This window comes from Schistocerca cancellata, chromosome 1 (assembly GCF_023864275.1).
Source record: "Schistocerca cancellata isolate TAMUIC-IGC-003103 chromosome 1, iqSchCanc2.1, whole genome shotgun sequence".
Lineage (NCBI taxonomy): Eukaryota > Metazoa > Arthropoda > Insecta > Orthoptera > Acrididae > Schistocerca > Schistocerca cancellata.
Genome location: NC_064626.1, coordinates 305,132,682 through 305,149,091, shown reverse-complemented (window position 1 = coordinate 305,149,091; position 16,410 = coordinate 305,132,682). Strand labels below are relative to the sequence as shown.

The 16,410-nt window shown below is 39.5% G+C and overlaps 1 protein-coding gene across 2 annotated transcripts in view; it reads right to left on the bottom strand.

The window, feature by feature from the left end:
• LOC126172520 (actin-interacting protein 1) overlaps window positions 1–16,410 on the bottom strand; it is a 178,119-nt gene that overhangs the window by 20,940 nt on the left and 140,769 nt on the right. For both annotated transcript variants that reach the window (XM_049920890.1, XM_049920889.1), the window contains exon 12: window positions 15,353–15,511. In XM_049920890.1, the coding sequence (XP_049776847.1) occupies window positions 15,353–15,511 (159 nt within the window). The remainder of the gene's footprint in view (window positions 1–15,352; window positions 15,512–16,410) is intronic.

Below are 16,410 nucleotides of genomic sequence, written 5' to 3'. Positions count from 1 at the left end.
TCCAAATAATTAGAGAGTCTTATGCTTGCTGGACACGACTTAAAGAATTTTCTCTAAGGTTTTGGTATTGGTTAAAAACAGTCTTGGTTGCAATTACACTTGCTGGACCAGTTGCAACCAAGACTGTTTTTAATCAATACTGTTAAGCACTGGTTTGCTGTACCAGGTGTAGCGGTATGAAATGAGCATTAAGATACAAATATGTCAATAGGGAACATTTGTTGTGAACGAGCCTTTTTTTTGTTTTTGTTTGGTTGGTATGACATCTGTCAAAGATATTTAGTATACATCAAGTCATGGAACAAACATCATGTGTTTTCATCGTGTTAACAATGCCGAATTTTGTACCAGAAAGTGATGATTTGCAGGAAGCATTAATTTTTTTGTTTTCATTTGAAAAAAAAGTGCTGCAGAGTCGCACTGAATGCTTGTTGAGGCATATGGTGATCATGCTCTATCAGAAGCAACATGCAAAATATGGTTTCAACAGTTCAGAAATAATGATTTTGATGTAAGAAATGAAGAACGTGGAAGATCACCAAAAAAGTTCGAAGACGCCGAAATGCAAGCAATATTGGATGAAGATGATACTTTGAATCCGAAGCAAATGGCAGCAATGCTAAATGTTGCACAACAAACAATTTCTGACCGTTTGACAGCTATGGGAAATATCCACAAGTGTGGAGAATGGGTGCCACATGAATTGAATGAAAGACAGATGGAAAACCAAAAAACCATTTGTCAAATTTTGCTTCAAAGACATGAAAGAAAATCAATTTTGCATCAAACTGTTACTGGCAATGAAAAATCGATTTATTTTAAGAATCCTAAATCAACTGCAAAACCAGGTCGATTCGGCAAGTGGGATCAGAAAGGTGTGGTGTATCATGAGCTTCTAGAACCCAGCGTAACTGTGAATACTTATTGCTAAAGACAACAAATGATCAATTTGAACTATTCATTGATTGAAAAAAGACCAGAATGGGCCACAAGACATGGCAAAGTAATTTTTTTACATGACAATGCACCTGTACACAAAGCAAAGCTGGTTCAGGATACAATCAAAACACTTGACTGGGAGCTGCTAACCTACCCGCCATATTCACCAGACTTGGCCCCTTCCGACTACCATTTGTTTTCATCAATGGGACACGCATTGGCTAAGGAACACTTCAATTCCTATGAAGAAGTCGAAAATTGGGTGTCTGATTGGTTTGCTTCAAAAGACGAACATTTCTATTGGCGTGGTGTCCACAAATTGCCAGAAAGGTGGTCAAAATGTATAGAAAGCAATGGTCAGTAGTTTGAATAAAATATTTTTGCTTTTCAATTCCAAATTAGTGTTTCATTTTCACAAAAAAAAACGCTCATTTTATACCGGTACACCGGTATGCCACATATAGATTGGAACAATTTCTAAGGTTTTTTATTTCAGAATCCATAAACTGTGAATAAGAAGGTGGTTTTCATCCTGGATGAAGCTGTCCTTATCAAATGAGTAGACTTAAACGAATAATGAAGCATCAGATGGTCAGGAACAAGAAGCTAGCGATCCACTTCATCAATTTTAAAAAAAGCCTATGATAGTATCCATTACAAATCTCTACTGTCTGTTCTTACAGAATTTAGTTAACATTAGAAACTTATCCATCTCATTACTGTCACCCTTCAAAATACTAAATCTAGAGTAAGGTTCAGAAATGAAGTCTCCGAATCTTCTGAGATTCGAATTGGCCTATGACAAGGTGACGGATTGTCTCTATTACTGTTTAATTGTGTGCTGGAGAAAATCATGAGTGAATGGAACAAGATATGTCCACCATCTGTTAAGACTAGAAGAAAGATTCGACTTGAGTATCTTGCATTTACAGACGATTTGGTGTTGTTTGGCAGCAGTATCGACAAAGCAAAGTTTCAGATAGAAACTAGAATGATTAGCAGAAAAGGCTGGGTTGCAAATTTCTTTTGAGAAAACAGATATGATACCCACCTTCCGTGCTGACACATCCCATATTATACCCCATAATGCTCAAAAAATTAAGATGGTAGAAAAGTTTAACTACCTCATTAGATGATTACCTGGAACGCCAATGAAAGTGCTTGAAGAGGTAATAGAACATTAAAACTACAAGGAGCACAGAGAACTACGTGGCCAACTCACAAAAAAATAATCTCTTTCAATAAATGCTAAAATTTGGCATTATTCCTCCATCATTAAACTGGAAGCAATATATGCAACTGAAACACTGTTTAAACTAAACACTCAAGCAACAACTGGTAAATCGCAGAAAGTTGATAGAAGAATACTCTGAATGATTATCATTAAAAAAAAAAAATTACACCAAGTTAATGGTCAGTGGAGACTCTTGCCCAATTTGGTTGTTTATCAAGAAAGTGAATCCATTGTTTGTACGATGCAAAAAAATAAATAAAAAAAATAAGAGTTGTACATTTTGTCCACATTTCTCGCTCACCGAATGCTAGATTCCTGAAAAAACTATTTGACTACTTTTGGAACAGTAAGACAAAAAACAACTGGTTTGAAGTAGTAAAAATGGATCTGAACGAACTGAATATTACGAAACATGAATATGGAGAAGCTGCTTCTGAACAACAAACACATATGACTGACATTCAAAACATCACAGTGGAAGATGTATGTCACATCTGCAGAAGAACAACCCACCACATCACTCCATATGAAGATGTTTTGGGAAAGGAAGAAATTGTTGACTGCTAATATCTTAACTTATACATTGTAGACTCTGTTATATAATGTTTGATTTTAGTGCTCTAATGTGAGCATACACTATGTAAATAATAAATCAAGGGCTATGTTATCTTATATCTCAGGCATGGAAGTATCTACAACACATTTTTTAAAAAAAAGACAACCTTGAAAAGAGAGAATCTTCGTGGTCTGCTTCACCCTTGCTGAATATTTCTAGAATACTGACAATGTTGACTTACTCCATTTCTCTGTGTTTCTGTCACTGCCAGGACAAAATACAATGAACTTAATGATTATTTTTAAACCTGAAGTTTCCAACTTTCAAGATTGCATACTTATGAATTACTATATTCACAAATAAAACAAAGGAATAACGGTAATATTACAAAGAGGACTGACTGCTGTTGATCATATAGTGGAAACACTGAGTCACATGCAGGCATAACAAAAAGACTGTTATACATTTGAGCTTTCGGCTAAAAGACCTCCTTCTAAGGTAGAAAAAAATGCCCACATTCACACAAGCACAATTCTCTCTCTCTCTCTCTCTCTCTCTCTCTCTCTCTCTCTCTCTCTCTCTCTCACACACACACACACACACACACACACACACACACACACACACAGACCGGACTGGGGTGGGGTGGGGCGGGGGTAAGGAGCCTGACATAAGGAGGGGGAGGGAAAGCAGGGGTTGGGTTGGGGGAAGGTGTAGTGCTGCTGTGGGATATGGTTAGGACAGCCTATGACTGCCAGATGCATAGCTGGGAGGCCCTGCTCTGAGTGTGGGGAGCAGAAAAAGAAGAAAGTAGAGGAGGGGGGAAAAAGACTGGGATGAGTTGGTGGACTACAAGGCTGTATACTGCTGCAGTGGGAGCAAGAAATTGATACGTGAGGGAAGGACAGGGACTAGTAAGGGTTGAGGCCAGGCGAGTTATGGGTTGATTGATTTGGGAGGAGGGGACCAAACAGCGAGGTCATCAGTCCCATTGAGTAAGGGAATGGTGGGGATGGAAGTCGACCCTACCTTTTCAAAGGAACCAACCTGGCATTCACCTAACACAATTTAGAGAAATCACAGAAAACCTAAATCAGGATGACTGGATGTGGGTTTGAACCATTGCCCTTCCAAATGTGGGTCCAGTGCACTAACCACTGCACCACGTCGCTCGGTGGGAGTTACGGGAATGTAGGATATATTATGGGGAGAGTTCCCACCTCCTCAGTTTAGAAAAGCTGGAGTTGGCACAGGCTGTGAAGTACAACGTGTTGGGCAGCATTTTCAGCAACTTGTTGGCCCAGCTGTCTCTCGGCCAAAGTCTGACGGTGGTCACTCATGCAGATAGACAGCTCGTTGTTGTCATGCCCAAGTAGAAAGCTGGACAGTGGCTTGTAGACCAAATGACTGCTTTCACAGATAGCCTTACCTTTGAGAGGACAGATGATGCTTGTGAGTGGCCTCAAGTAGGTGGTGGTGGTGGTGTGGTGGTGGTGGGAGGGAAAGGTCTCGCATTTAGGTCTATAGTAGGAATATGAGCTACTAACGTGGAGATGAGATTGACAAGGATATGTTCGGTGAGTAATGGAACATTACAGTGGGAGGGTTAGGGAGGATAGTGGATAGGATATTCCTCACTTCATGGCATGACGATAAGTAGTCTGATGGAGAATGTAACTCGGTCGCTCCAGTCCTGGGAGGTACTGAATCACGAGGGCAGTGACCTTTTGTGCCCAGACAGTGGGAATATGGGAGGTGGGTAATCCCATTCACCTGCTGTCTCTCCCTCCTGCATTCATATTCCTTACAACTGCTGCCTCCCCCTGAGCCACCAATTAACCCTCCCCAGCCCCCCTTCCTTCCCTACGTCTCTCTCCCTCTACCTACCCGACCTGCCACAACCCTCATTCCAGTTTACCAGCCAAATTGCGGCCTCAGCATTCTATGTTCGGCCAGCACAATGAGCTGTACAAGTGTGGTGTAGGTGCAGGTGCAGGTGTGTGTGTGTGTGTGTGTGTGTGTGTGTGTGTGTGTGTGTGTGTGTGTGTGTCGTGCACGCATGTATTCATCCAAAAGCTAGCAAAGTTTTCATTATTTTATTGTTTGCCTGTCGCCTGTCGACAGCTCAGTGCTTCTACAATTTGGTGAGTTGTTTCCACTACTCCTCAATTATTTATTCAAATTCAATTTCATAACTGTCACAATTACATCTTTCATTCGATTTGTTTCCTGAACCAATTATTTGTTTCCCTGTCACTGTTTGTAACTACCAATGTGCAGCTCCCTAGTGCTCCCAACAATCAAGTCGTTGAATGATTTTTGTTTTAAAGCCCATTCTAACTGCCATAAGTCAAAATATGATTAATACAGATTGTAAAACTTGTTTGAGACAATGTCATCTGTTCTGCAAAGTAGAGTTAGTGTACCAAAAGCGAACCAAGTTATATTTACTCTTTTTTTTATCATTTTGCTGTCCATTAAGTTCCTGTCTTCAATTTTCCTAAACACAGAAACTCCCCATTATTAAAGAACCTCAATTACCTGACCTTCGATTAAACAACTCATCAGACTATCCAATCATGTGTCCAATCATCCATCTGTGCTCCTCACTGAACAGTATGCCAGTGTTATCGACTGATTTTACTCTTGTCACAAAAGGTGTCCATCTGAGTCACACCCCTCACAAACACTCAGTTGACAGACTACTGTGCTACTGTACTGTTCACTTTACTATATGTCTTAATCTCCTGCTTTATCTGTGTCGTTATGAAGCTTTTTACTGTACTACTTTTAATTTCAAAGTTGCAATGTAGTTTTGTACAATTTTGTAGGTTGGGCTTGAGAAGTGTAAGGCATTCCGAGTGGCTAAAAGTGGCTACAAATTAGAAAACAAATATGTTGTGTGCACGAGTGAACAGAAACGAAATGTTCAGCACAGACTTGGCAAAGGTGAGTCAGTTACTAAATTAGCCATTCAACCAGGTATTGCATTTACAAAGAATTTCCTGTTTCTTTGTTATAAATCTAATTTTTCTTACTCATTTTGAGCTCTGTAAATGACATGTTTCATTCTCCTCTGATTATCCAACACTTTTAGTCATCCAATCACCATCTGATCCCAAAAGTGATTAATCAATTCTGTATTTTCTTTTTGATGTGATAATCAGATGTTATTTCAGTATTTCTATATTTGATTTGAGACCACTCTTAAGATTTTTGTTGAAGTTTACCTACACTTTTCCTGTAGGCACTAAGCTAATGATAGCTGATTATTGGCATTTTCTATGGGCGATAATGAAATGCCTTTGTAGCATGTCCAACTGCCATGTGGAGTATCCACGTTCAATTCTGGTACTGCCAAGGATTTTTCCTTGTTGGTAGGACTGGAACAGGATGCACTCTGCTTCACGATAGTAACTGAGAAGCTGCTTCAATAAGAAGTAGTTTCTCCAAGGTTTGGGAAGCCCAACAACTAAGAGAGTAGTGCACTGACCTCATGCACCCACACAATGCCACTGTCAGAGGAGGGCACAGCAGCCAGGAGATACTGAGGTCCATTAGGACCAGTAGACCAAGCGGTTTTGTGTGTTATTGAGTGCAATTTTGAGTTAATTTTATTACTATTAAATTGCTCAAACCACTGGATAATTGCGCAGAGATAATTATAGCTCATTAGTTCACCTCTCTCTGTACTGCAGTATGACTGAGTGATGGATAGCATATATTATTTCTCCTACTATTCATAAAATTACAGGTAGGAAAGTGCTCAAAATGATGTTAACACATGTGCTTCACAGCTCACACAAAATATTAAGTGGAAAAACGTGCAGCAACAAAACAAGTGACAAGGAAGTACGAGGACCATATTTTTCAATCTGTCAAAGGCTCAAATTAAAACAAGAGTGAATTTCAGAACTGTTAAGCACACATCATATAAACCTGTTGGGGATTTTTGAACAATCACTGAGTTAGCTTAAACATATAATGTAATGGTGAAGCAGGTTCCCTCTCCTTTCTGCAAAAACACAATCCCTGCCTGTTGAGCCATATGTGTTGAAGTTCCTCCTTTGAGCCAAAATGCTACTCAACCACATCCATCATACGCCAAAGAAATGGAAGTTGACATATCCACACTATGATGAGGATAATCCATTGCCTTCCACGTAATCACTGGAGGAGTTCCATAGATGCAGCAGTATCATTTGAGCAACTTCATGTACCAGGATGACAACAAATGGTTGCTTTGAAACACTATGCATACTGTATGCAATGTTTATAATGTTCTGCTAAAATGCTGGTTGTAACCTATGGCTTCTTCAAATGAAGAACTGGAGGGCAACATGATGACACAGTTGAACAACAGGAGAAAGATTTTTTGCAAAGCTGCACAATGGTGAAGAAAGTCTCAATCGCTATGGTGACTATGTTGAAAAACAGTTACAAACGTGTGTATTACCTACTCATAAATCTGATAATCATAGTTGTCTCAATTTCAATTGCACATTGTGCAGCTGCTTTCCAAATTAGGTGTAGAATAAATGGATATAATAACGAACTATACGGCTGCAACAATAAACAGAGGATAGGCTTTCACCACTTTATGATCTAGGGGTTTCTTAATTCAATAAAATTGGCTTCAATCTGTAACAACGCCCAATTGAAGTGATACTGTCAAGTTTTAGTAGGTTTGATTCCTCCTCAAAGTGTGGGACTTCCTCTCAACTGCCTGGTCAAGTTTGCTTTCCGGTTGGAAGTAGTAAGGGAATTCCAAATGCAATACAACCACACTGACTAATTAAGTGAGGTATTAAAAGCAGTTTCCCCTCTAACTATGGATTAAAAATTAAATGTACTGTATACATAAATTCATTATAAAATTTCGTTCAAAACTATGTTTCAGTTACATTAAATACTGAAAAGCATAGCAAAGTCTCATGAATCACAAATGTTACATAGTGGAATACACAAAAGAACAATACTTGATGCCTTGGTTGGAAATTCATAACCACACTAAAAAATGGGTTGAACAAGAAGTTTCACAGTTTGCTCATTCTCCGAGATTGATTTTAGCCTTGCTCAATGCTACTGCACAAGCCTCTGTAATTAGTTATACCCTTATAACCATATTAGTAAAAATGTTACTCATCTAAAATGGGAGAACATCCTTTTTAGCTATTTAGTAATGGGAATACAGCAAGCGAACAAGCCTGAAAATACGTGCATAACATGCAGTCTGACGTTCGTGTGATGTATCTCTACAATATTTATAGCATCCAGAATTCTACCAACATGGGATAAGATTAAAACACACACACACACACACACACACACACACACACACACACACACACACACACACACACACACACACACACACAAGTTTTTGACAGATCTCTGATGTGCAGCATCATGTACACTGCATATTTTGTATTATGATACAATGCATATTTCATATTACAAAAGTCTATAAATTCAAATTCCACCGAAAACAGCATGTTAGTGTTGAAGCATTGAAACAGAGAGTACAAGATTGTGCTGTGATTTTGTAAGCCAATCATAGCCCATGTCACATGACCTCGCCAACCGATGACACCCAATAGTCGGAGCATAGGGCACGTAATGTAGTCAGCCAAAAGCAACATTACTGTTAAGTAGCGTGAACACACGAATAGGAAAAGTTAATGGTTTAAATTAATATACATGGTTTAGCCATAAAAAAACGCTATGCTTTCTCATATAATATTGGTCTCTAAGATTAATAAGCCACACAAAAAGCTGAGCTTTCACTTATAATATTGGTCTTCTCTTGAGTGTGTAATGCTTATGGATACATCACACAAATGTCCCAGTAAAATTTTAATAATGACATAAATGTCTTGTTTTCTGGGTTCAAAATTCTTCTAAGTGGCTGACCCTCAAAGTGTTAAGTTTTAAGTGAAAGTCAAATGCTCTGTGATTTAAGAAATTCACCACATATTCTCACATATAATGTAATTCACCTTGTGTAAAAGGAAATTTACTTTGAAAGTAACGCTTTTCAAACTACCACTTGCAATATTTTCCTGATACCTGTTGGCAATAGGTTCATTCCAATAGTGCCAGAGAGCACCAGAAAACGGGTATCTTTTGCTGCACATGCACAACTACGATGACATAGGAAGCCTGTGTGTTTGTACGTATAAAGCATTAAGAGATCTTACATCATGTCATATCAGAAACAGGACATCAGAGGATACTCCAACAGCATCATACTTTTGTAAACCATACTAAAATACAAAATTCAACTTAAAGAGCACATTCGTATGTCCAGATTCACAATGAAGTAGGCCCCAACCTGACATTACGCTTTTCAGTGTAGTTTTTGGGATGTACATTTTCTTGGAACACCACCATTGTATTATCTCATGTTTGGTTCTTTATTATGGCAGAATTCCATTTGTGCCAGAAGATGGAAACATGCACTATAAATTCAACAAACAGTTGAAGCTAGCCAACAATGTGGAATGAAGCACTTTATTTCAAATAAATTGTCTGCCTCAGCAGAAAAGATTAATAAGAGCCAAATTTCTTTAGCAAACCAACAAAAGTAATTTCATTGTTCTGCAAGGCAATTGATTAATGATTGAATGCCAAATATGTGGACATAAGAAAATGAAACTAACAACATATTTTAGCCTTCCGTAATTATGTGAATATATTTTACTTCAATCGATAATTCTCGGCCACAGAAAGCCATTTTGTACTCATTTGACATGAGAGCTGTAAATGAAGCGGAAACAGCAAGATCACTTAATGTAAACATGGGTCATGTGGAGGCTAACCCTTCCCCTCTACAGCTCAGACTGTTCTGCGATTGTGAATATCTGGCAGCTTGGGTGCTCCAGAAAATTTTTTCCTGGTAGCATATGGCTGCCTGTTGCTACTGCCAATATAGTTAACAGCCGTACTTTAAATAGCTAGATGCAGGAGATGGTACACTCGCATGCGACTCAACTGAGCATGAAACTGCTGGCAAATGCTCACACGAACCTAATGCAAACAGTTGTGACATCATTGTCATCAGAAGCAGTTTGTTGTTATGAAGTATTGCATCTTCATCCTAAAGCCTTTGACACATTTTGCTGTGGCAGATGCTTGTGCATGCACTGTGTTTTGCTGTTGTAAATGGCACATTTCCTTTGCAACTTAATTTTTATTTTAGCTGCAGTAGCGGAATATAGTAATATTCTTTGTTAGAGTGTCAGTTCCTACCAGTCAAACTCACAAAAATTTAATTGAAAACTGAAAAATTCCCATAATTCTTAAAGAGTCCCAGGTTTTTCCCGGTTTTCTCCCAGATGAAAAAATTTCTGAGTTTTTCCAATATTTCCCGGTTGGTCCAGGGCACTTACACCCAGTTATTGATTTCTGTGTAAATGACAGGTGCCCCAGTCAATACAGCCACCAATTTTACATATTTATGTCAGGTTGCATAAAAGCACACATCAAAAAGTGTAAAAAGCACAATCCATGCATCACATTAAAGCCATTTGTTGAAAAAGATTACAACAGCTAGGAACAAAAAAAGAATTTTGATACTTCAGGTAAAGATGATTTTGCTGTGAACTACAAAGGTGTCATAACATGCAACTTGCATTTTTCGTCTCTGGTATGTTATATACTTACTGTCTTTAATTTATCCAGGAATGACATGAAAAATTAAAGTTTACTGCTGAAATATCGAACATATGATACAAGGATTTATCATGAAATTATTTTCATTACAATTATTGCTCTTACCATTATCATTTAACTGGTACATTTTATTAGGTCGAATGGATACAATTTATTAAATCAGCACTTATATAAACCACGTAAATTTCTTTCCTTTTGGGAAATCAGTTGGTCATTAATACCACTATGAGTTCAAGACAATATTAATGCAAGGGACCAGTCACATACAATTTAAGAACAAATTTTAATATTAACTTTATAGTTGTAACTGTTGTTTCTTGTGAGCATTTCATTTGGGGCTTCAAAGCAATCACTTTAACACAGAAAAAGTAACAAGACCGCGAAGAAAGGAATAAGATTAAAGCTTAACATTTGATCAATGATATGGTAATTACGATCAGAGGACAAGATTACAGTGGACAAAGATGGGATAAGAATGAGCCATCATACCTCCCTCGCCCCCCCCCCCCCCCTTCTTTTATTTTACTTTCCAATATTGACTGGCTTTAGGTTTTCCATAGTTCTCCTGAAATCCTTCAGGCGAATAGCAGGGCAATTCCTTTGAAAAAGAATATTGCCGATTTTCTCAGAGAACTGAGAGGAAGCTATGTTGGAAAAGGTCTAACAGAATCTATGGTTTGGGAACACAACAGCGGAGAGCATGTGGAGTCATTCCGTGAGTGCATTTGAGGAGAAAGAAAGTGCAGGTAGGTATGAGGATTTTCCAGGTGCATCCAGTTTAGATGCCTGATCTGGGTATTTTCCCTGGGGTCAACAGTCAACAATCGGGTAATTTGAATAGCTAGGAAATTGGAGGACGGTAGTAGTGTAACAGAGAAGAACTTGGGTGTGCCAAAATCACAGAGGTGGTATCTCAATTTTCCATCAGAAGGCAGTCAGTAAATGGCACTTTTATGAAAGGGGCCAGTGAGTAGTCTTCCTCAACAATAATGAAGTGGATCCAACAGCTACATAGCCAATAGTGCTGGCAAATTATACAGGGTTATTACGAATGATTGAAGCGATTTCATAAATTCACTGTAGCTCCATTCATTGACATATGGTCACGACACACTACAGATATGTAGAAAAACTCATAAAGTTTTGTTCGGCTGAAGCCGCACTTCAGGTTTCTGCCTCCAGAGCGCTCGAGAGCGCAGTGAGACAAAATGGCGACAGGAGCCGAGAAAGCGTATGTCGTGCTTGAAATGCACTCACATCAGTCAGTCATAACAGTGCAACGACACTTCAGGACGAAGTTCAACAAAGATCCACCAACTGCTAACTCCATTCGGCGATGGTATGCGCAGTTTAAAGCTTCTGGATGCCTCTGTAAGGGGAAATCAACGGGTCGGCCTGCAGTGAGCGAAGAAATGGTTGAACGGGTGCAGGCAAGTTTCACGCGTAGCCCGCGGAAGTCGACGAATAAAGCAAGCAGGGAGCTAAACGTACCACAGCCGACGGTTTGGAAAATCTTACGGAAAAGGCTAAAGCAGAAGCCTTACCGTTTACAATTGCTACAAGCCCTGACACCCGATGACAAAGTCAAACGCTTCGAATTTTCGGCGCGGTTGCAACAGCTCATGGAAGAGGATGCGTACAGTGCGAACTTTGTTTTCAGTGATGAAGCAACATTTTTTCTTAATGGTGAAGTGAACAGACACAATGTGCGAATCTGGGCGGTAGAGAATCCTCACGCATTCATGCAGCATATTCGCAATTCACCAAAAGTTAACGTGTTTTGTGCAATCTCACGGTTTAAAGTTTACGGCCCCTTTTTCTTCTGCGAAAAAAACGTTACAGGACACGTGTATCTGGACATGCTGGAAAATTGGCTCATGCCACAACTGGAGAGCGACAGCGCCGACTTCATCTTTCAACAGGATGGTGCTCTACCGCACTTCCATCATGATGTTCGGCATTTCTTAAACAGGAGATTGGAAAACCGATGGATCGGTCGTGGTGGAGATCATGATCAGCAATTCATGTCATGGCCTCCACGCTCTCCTGACTTAACCCCATGCGATTTCTTTCTGTGGGTTTATGTGAAAGATTCAGTGTTTAAACCTCCTCTACCAAGAAACGTGCCAGAACTGCGAGCTCACATCAACGATGCTTTCGAACTCATTGATGGGGACATGCTGCGCCGAGTGTGGGAGGAACTTGATTATCGGCTTGATGTCTGCCGAATCACTAAAGGGGCACATATTGAACATTTGTGAATGCCGAAAAAACTTTTTGAGTTTTTGTATGTGTGTGCAAAGCATTGTGAAAATATCTCAAATAATAAAGTTATTGCAGAGCTGTGAAATCACTTCAATCATTTATAATAACGCTGTATATCTAGCATCCACCACCTAGTAGAAAGAAGACCAGTGCCGTTTAGGGATGGCATGGTTCACCCTCCAAGACTTATCATTTTCTCTTTACTTGTGTCCATAGTACTGAAATATTTTAGAAAGGACATTTTCTGCCTAGACTGTTATTAAATGTATTTAGTCACCATGATAATAGTTTTGGCCAATTATGCCATTTTTGAGTGACAGCTTACTATGGAGTGCACCAATGCATTGTTCTCTTAACAGAACACAGTCCTTGTGTTAACAATTTTTAAATATTTCTTTAGTAAAATAAGACAGGAGTCTACCATTTATATAAAAGAACGTAGCACTTCACATAATCTGTATCATCTGTGCTCATAATTTCCACTGCACATGCACCATGTGTGACTTCTGACTCTCTGGGACAAAAAGCCTCACGATTAAAAAATACGGAAAAACAGTGGGCTAGTGTCCTTTCAAGAAAGTATCAGAGCACATCAGTGAGGTTAATCTGTCAGTAGCTGTTGATGAATAGTTATTTCCTGGTTTAAGGACTGGGATGAAGAGAACATATCTTCTAGCTGAACATAGTGAAAGATCTCCAGTAAATAGCAGTAGTGAGTTGTGTTCAGATGTTTGACCATACGATTATAAACTGAGTCGTGGCCTAAACCTGTATCGTAAGACAGCTCTGGAGCTTGAACCAGTTCACAGTCATGGAAACTTCAGTTTATACTTTAGGGTTACAGGGAGTGAAGGGTAGGGATGTCTTCAACTTATCTTCAATAGGTAGCTGGGTAAGATGAGGATACTGACATATTTGCAAAGTGGCCTGTGAGATCTTCAGCAACAACTGAAATCAATAGAAATACCATCATCAAGGAAACCAGGAACAGCTGTTGATCTAGTGGCCCCTTAGACAATGGAGTTTGGGCCGTGCCTGGGTTAAGAAGCATTTGTTCCCAAGGAGGAGACTAGCACTTCCAGCACTCTTTCTTATTATGTTTGATCAGGTGGTTAGTATTTGAATGGAGCCAATTACAATCGATCAGGGGAATCAGTGAAGATGTTGCTTGATATGTTGCAGGGCCCTTCATAGGTTCTGAATAGCTGTTGCAGATTAGAAAGTCCCTCCCATACAATGCGATAGTTCCCACTGGGGGGGGCTCTGCATTGAAATCCCCAAGTAAGAGAATGAGGGGAGTGGATTTGTCACTTTAAGGTGACGATGTCATGATACACAATTGCCTGCTCGAGGGTAAATAAATGGTGCAAATGGTGATTGCTGGGGTCATTCACACTCGCATGTTATTGCTTCCAAAGCAGTTTGGAGGGGAATCCATTCATTGATGACATCTGTGCAAACAAACATACAGACTCCTCCAGATGCTCTCTTGGGGCCAGTATGGTTCTGACAGAAGTCACTATAATCCTAGGTTACCAGTAGATGCCAGAGGAAGATACTACTTCTTTGGCAAAGCAAACCCTGCTCAAGTGAGGATAACTGCCCTAACGTGAACCTTTTTGCCTGGTGGCCAGTGACATAATCGGCACACGAAGTGGAACTCTTTATTTCTGCAGTATTTGCGCAATTCTTCATCTGTCGGCAGCATTACGTCCTGGTGAAAAATCAGATTCTCTTCCAAATTCAGGCTCTTCTCTGGTGTTGTGGCAAGTTTCTAGCAAGAGATTAATGCATGGGACTGAGTAGAATTTTTTTAAGACAGAACAATTTTGTAATTTATTGAGGCAAGAGATTTCTGCAAATACATTTTCAATATTACCTACAAAGAACATCAGCTTAATATATAAAAAGCTCTATCCATCAGTCTGGGTGCAAATCAAGATCTGAGGGAAGTAAATTTCTGCAGTTTCATGAATCTGGTTTCCTTCCAGTGTGTTCAAGGAGTGGGGTCATACTGACCTGCACTGAAGCATTCAGGTCACCCTAAAGGAACTGCTGCAGACTCACTGGCTGATAACTTTGGTTTTTTCACTGCACAAGATATCCATAATGATGGTACCTACTGTGAACTAGGGCTCTCTGCTGGGCACCTTCCAACCACAGAAATGGCTGTCTGTCTTGAGAATCACTGCCTACTGTCTGAAGTCCCAGTAACCCTAAGCGGACATGCATCTACTTCTATGAGTGCTTGGGGAAGGAACTGCTCAGGCATCAATACCATGTTCCCTGCATAGTCATGGGGCTACCACTGCATGGGGAACTGACAACCCTCCATATGGACTGGCTATTAGGTGACCTCTGCTGCATAACCCACAATTTTGTAAAAAAATTTGAAAAGGTGGAGTTCAAACATGGACGTGGGGAACAAACATCAGTTAATTGAAATAAATTGTGTAAAATAAATAAAGTGGGAAAAGTTTTAATCTGTGTCCTATAAACAAGCTAGTTGGTCAACACAAGGAACATGACTTACAGAAAAAAGATAGAGAGTAATATTGCAGCACAGGAAAAAAAGAAATACTGCAATGGCTTGGGACCAAATGCATACACACACAAAAGAGTTGGGAGCCCCTTTGGAGGGTTTCTCAGTTAATCTTTAAATACAAAATAATTATTGTATTTACCTGATAATCTGGCAACTTGTACAGGATGACCTTTCTATTAGAATCACAAGCAACAAGATATTGGCCATCAGGTGAGTACGTACAATCTGTCAATGCCCCAAGATGAGACAACTCAAGCTTTGGACTCAGATTAGCACCAGTCATTGCATAGATATGAACCTGAAAAATTAATTCCAAATAACATGTCATGGATAAATAACAATACAAGACAGCATATATCATTCTAATAAATAATTCCACAGATACATATTTTGTCTGACTCGTAGTATCCTAAAAATCCAAACGTTTTATATCTACACTACAAATCTTCCCAGAATTATTATTTAACTACTATCTGTTTTCCTGGGGAAGAACAGGAACTTGTAAAGTACAGTTCCTCTTGCTATGTTGTAGTTGCAAAATTTAAAATTCCATAATAAGATTTACCAAATGAGCCTTTAAAATAAGCATCCATATCACAAATAATGGAAAGTTCAGGCTGTAAAAATAACAATATGAAAAGGATAGATCCAGGATGGAATAACAACAACATGAAAAGGATATGTGCACCGAATAATTCAGTCAGCCTAAAGAAACTGCTGCAGCCTCACTTGCTAATAACTTTGGTCTTTTCACTGCATTGTACAACTCTTATATCCCACCAACACACCTACTAGTCTTTCCACCTTCTCTGCTTCTCTTTTCTGCCCTCTCTTTGTTCTGCGTGTTGCCGCCGCCCCCCCCCCCCCTCCTCCTCCTCCTCCTCCTCCTCCAAACAAATGAGAAGCATAAGTAGGTTGAGGACAGCGACATGCAAAAATTGAGGCCCAGAGGTGGGGAGTAAAGGAAAGTAGTATATCAAATTACCTTCCATTAAAAGAGCAGAATGCACTCAACAACTGTGATAGGACTTTCAAAATGGTAGAGAGCAGCAATCAGTCATCGGTTCCATTCTCGCTTTATTAGAGCAGATCCAGATTTCGGCTAGTAACCAGCCATTATCAACGCAGTATTTCAGAGTTGTTATACATACTCTAGTACAACTACACCTGTCACAGTTCATTAAAGAGTCTTTAATG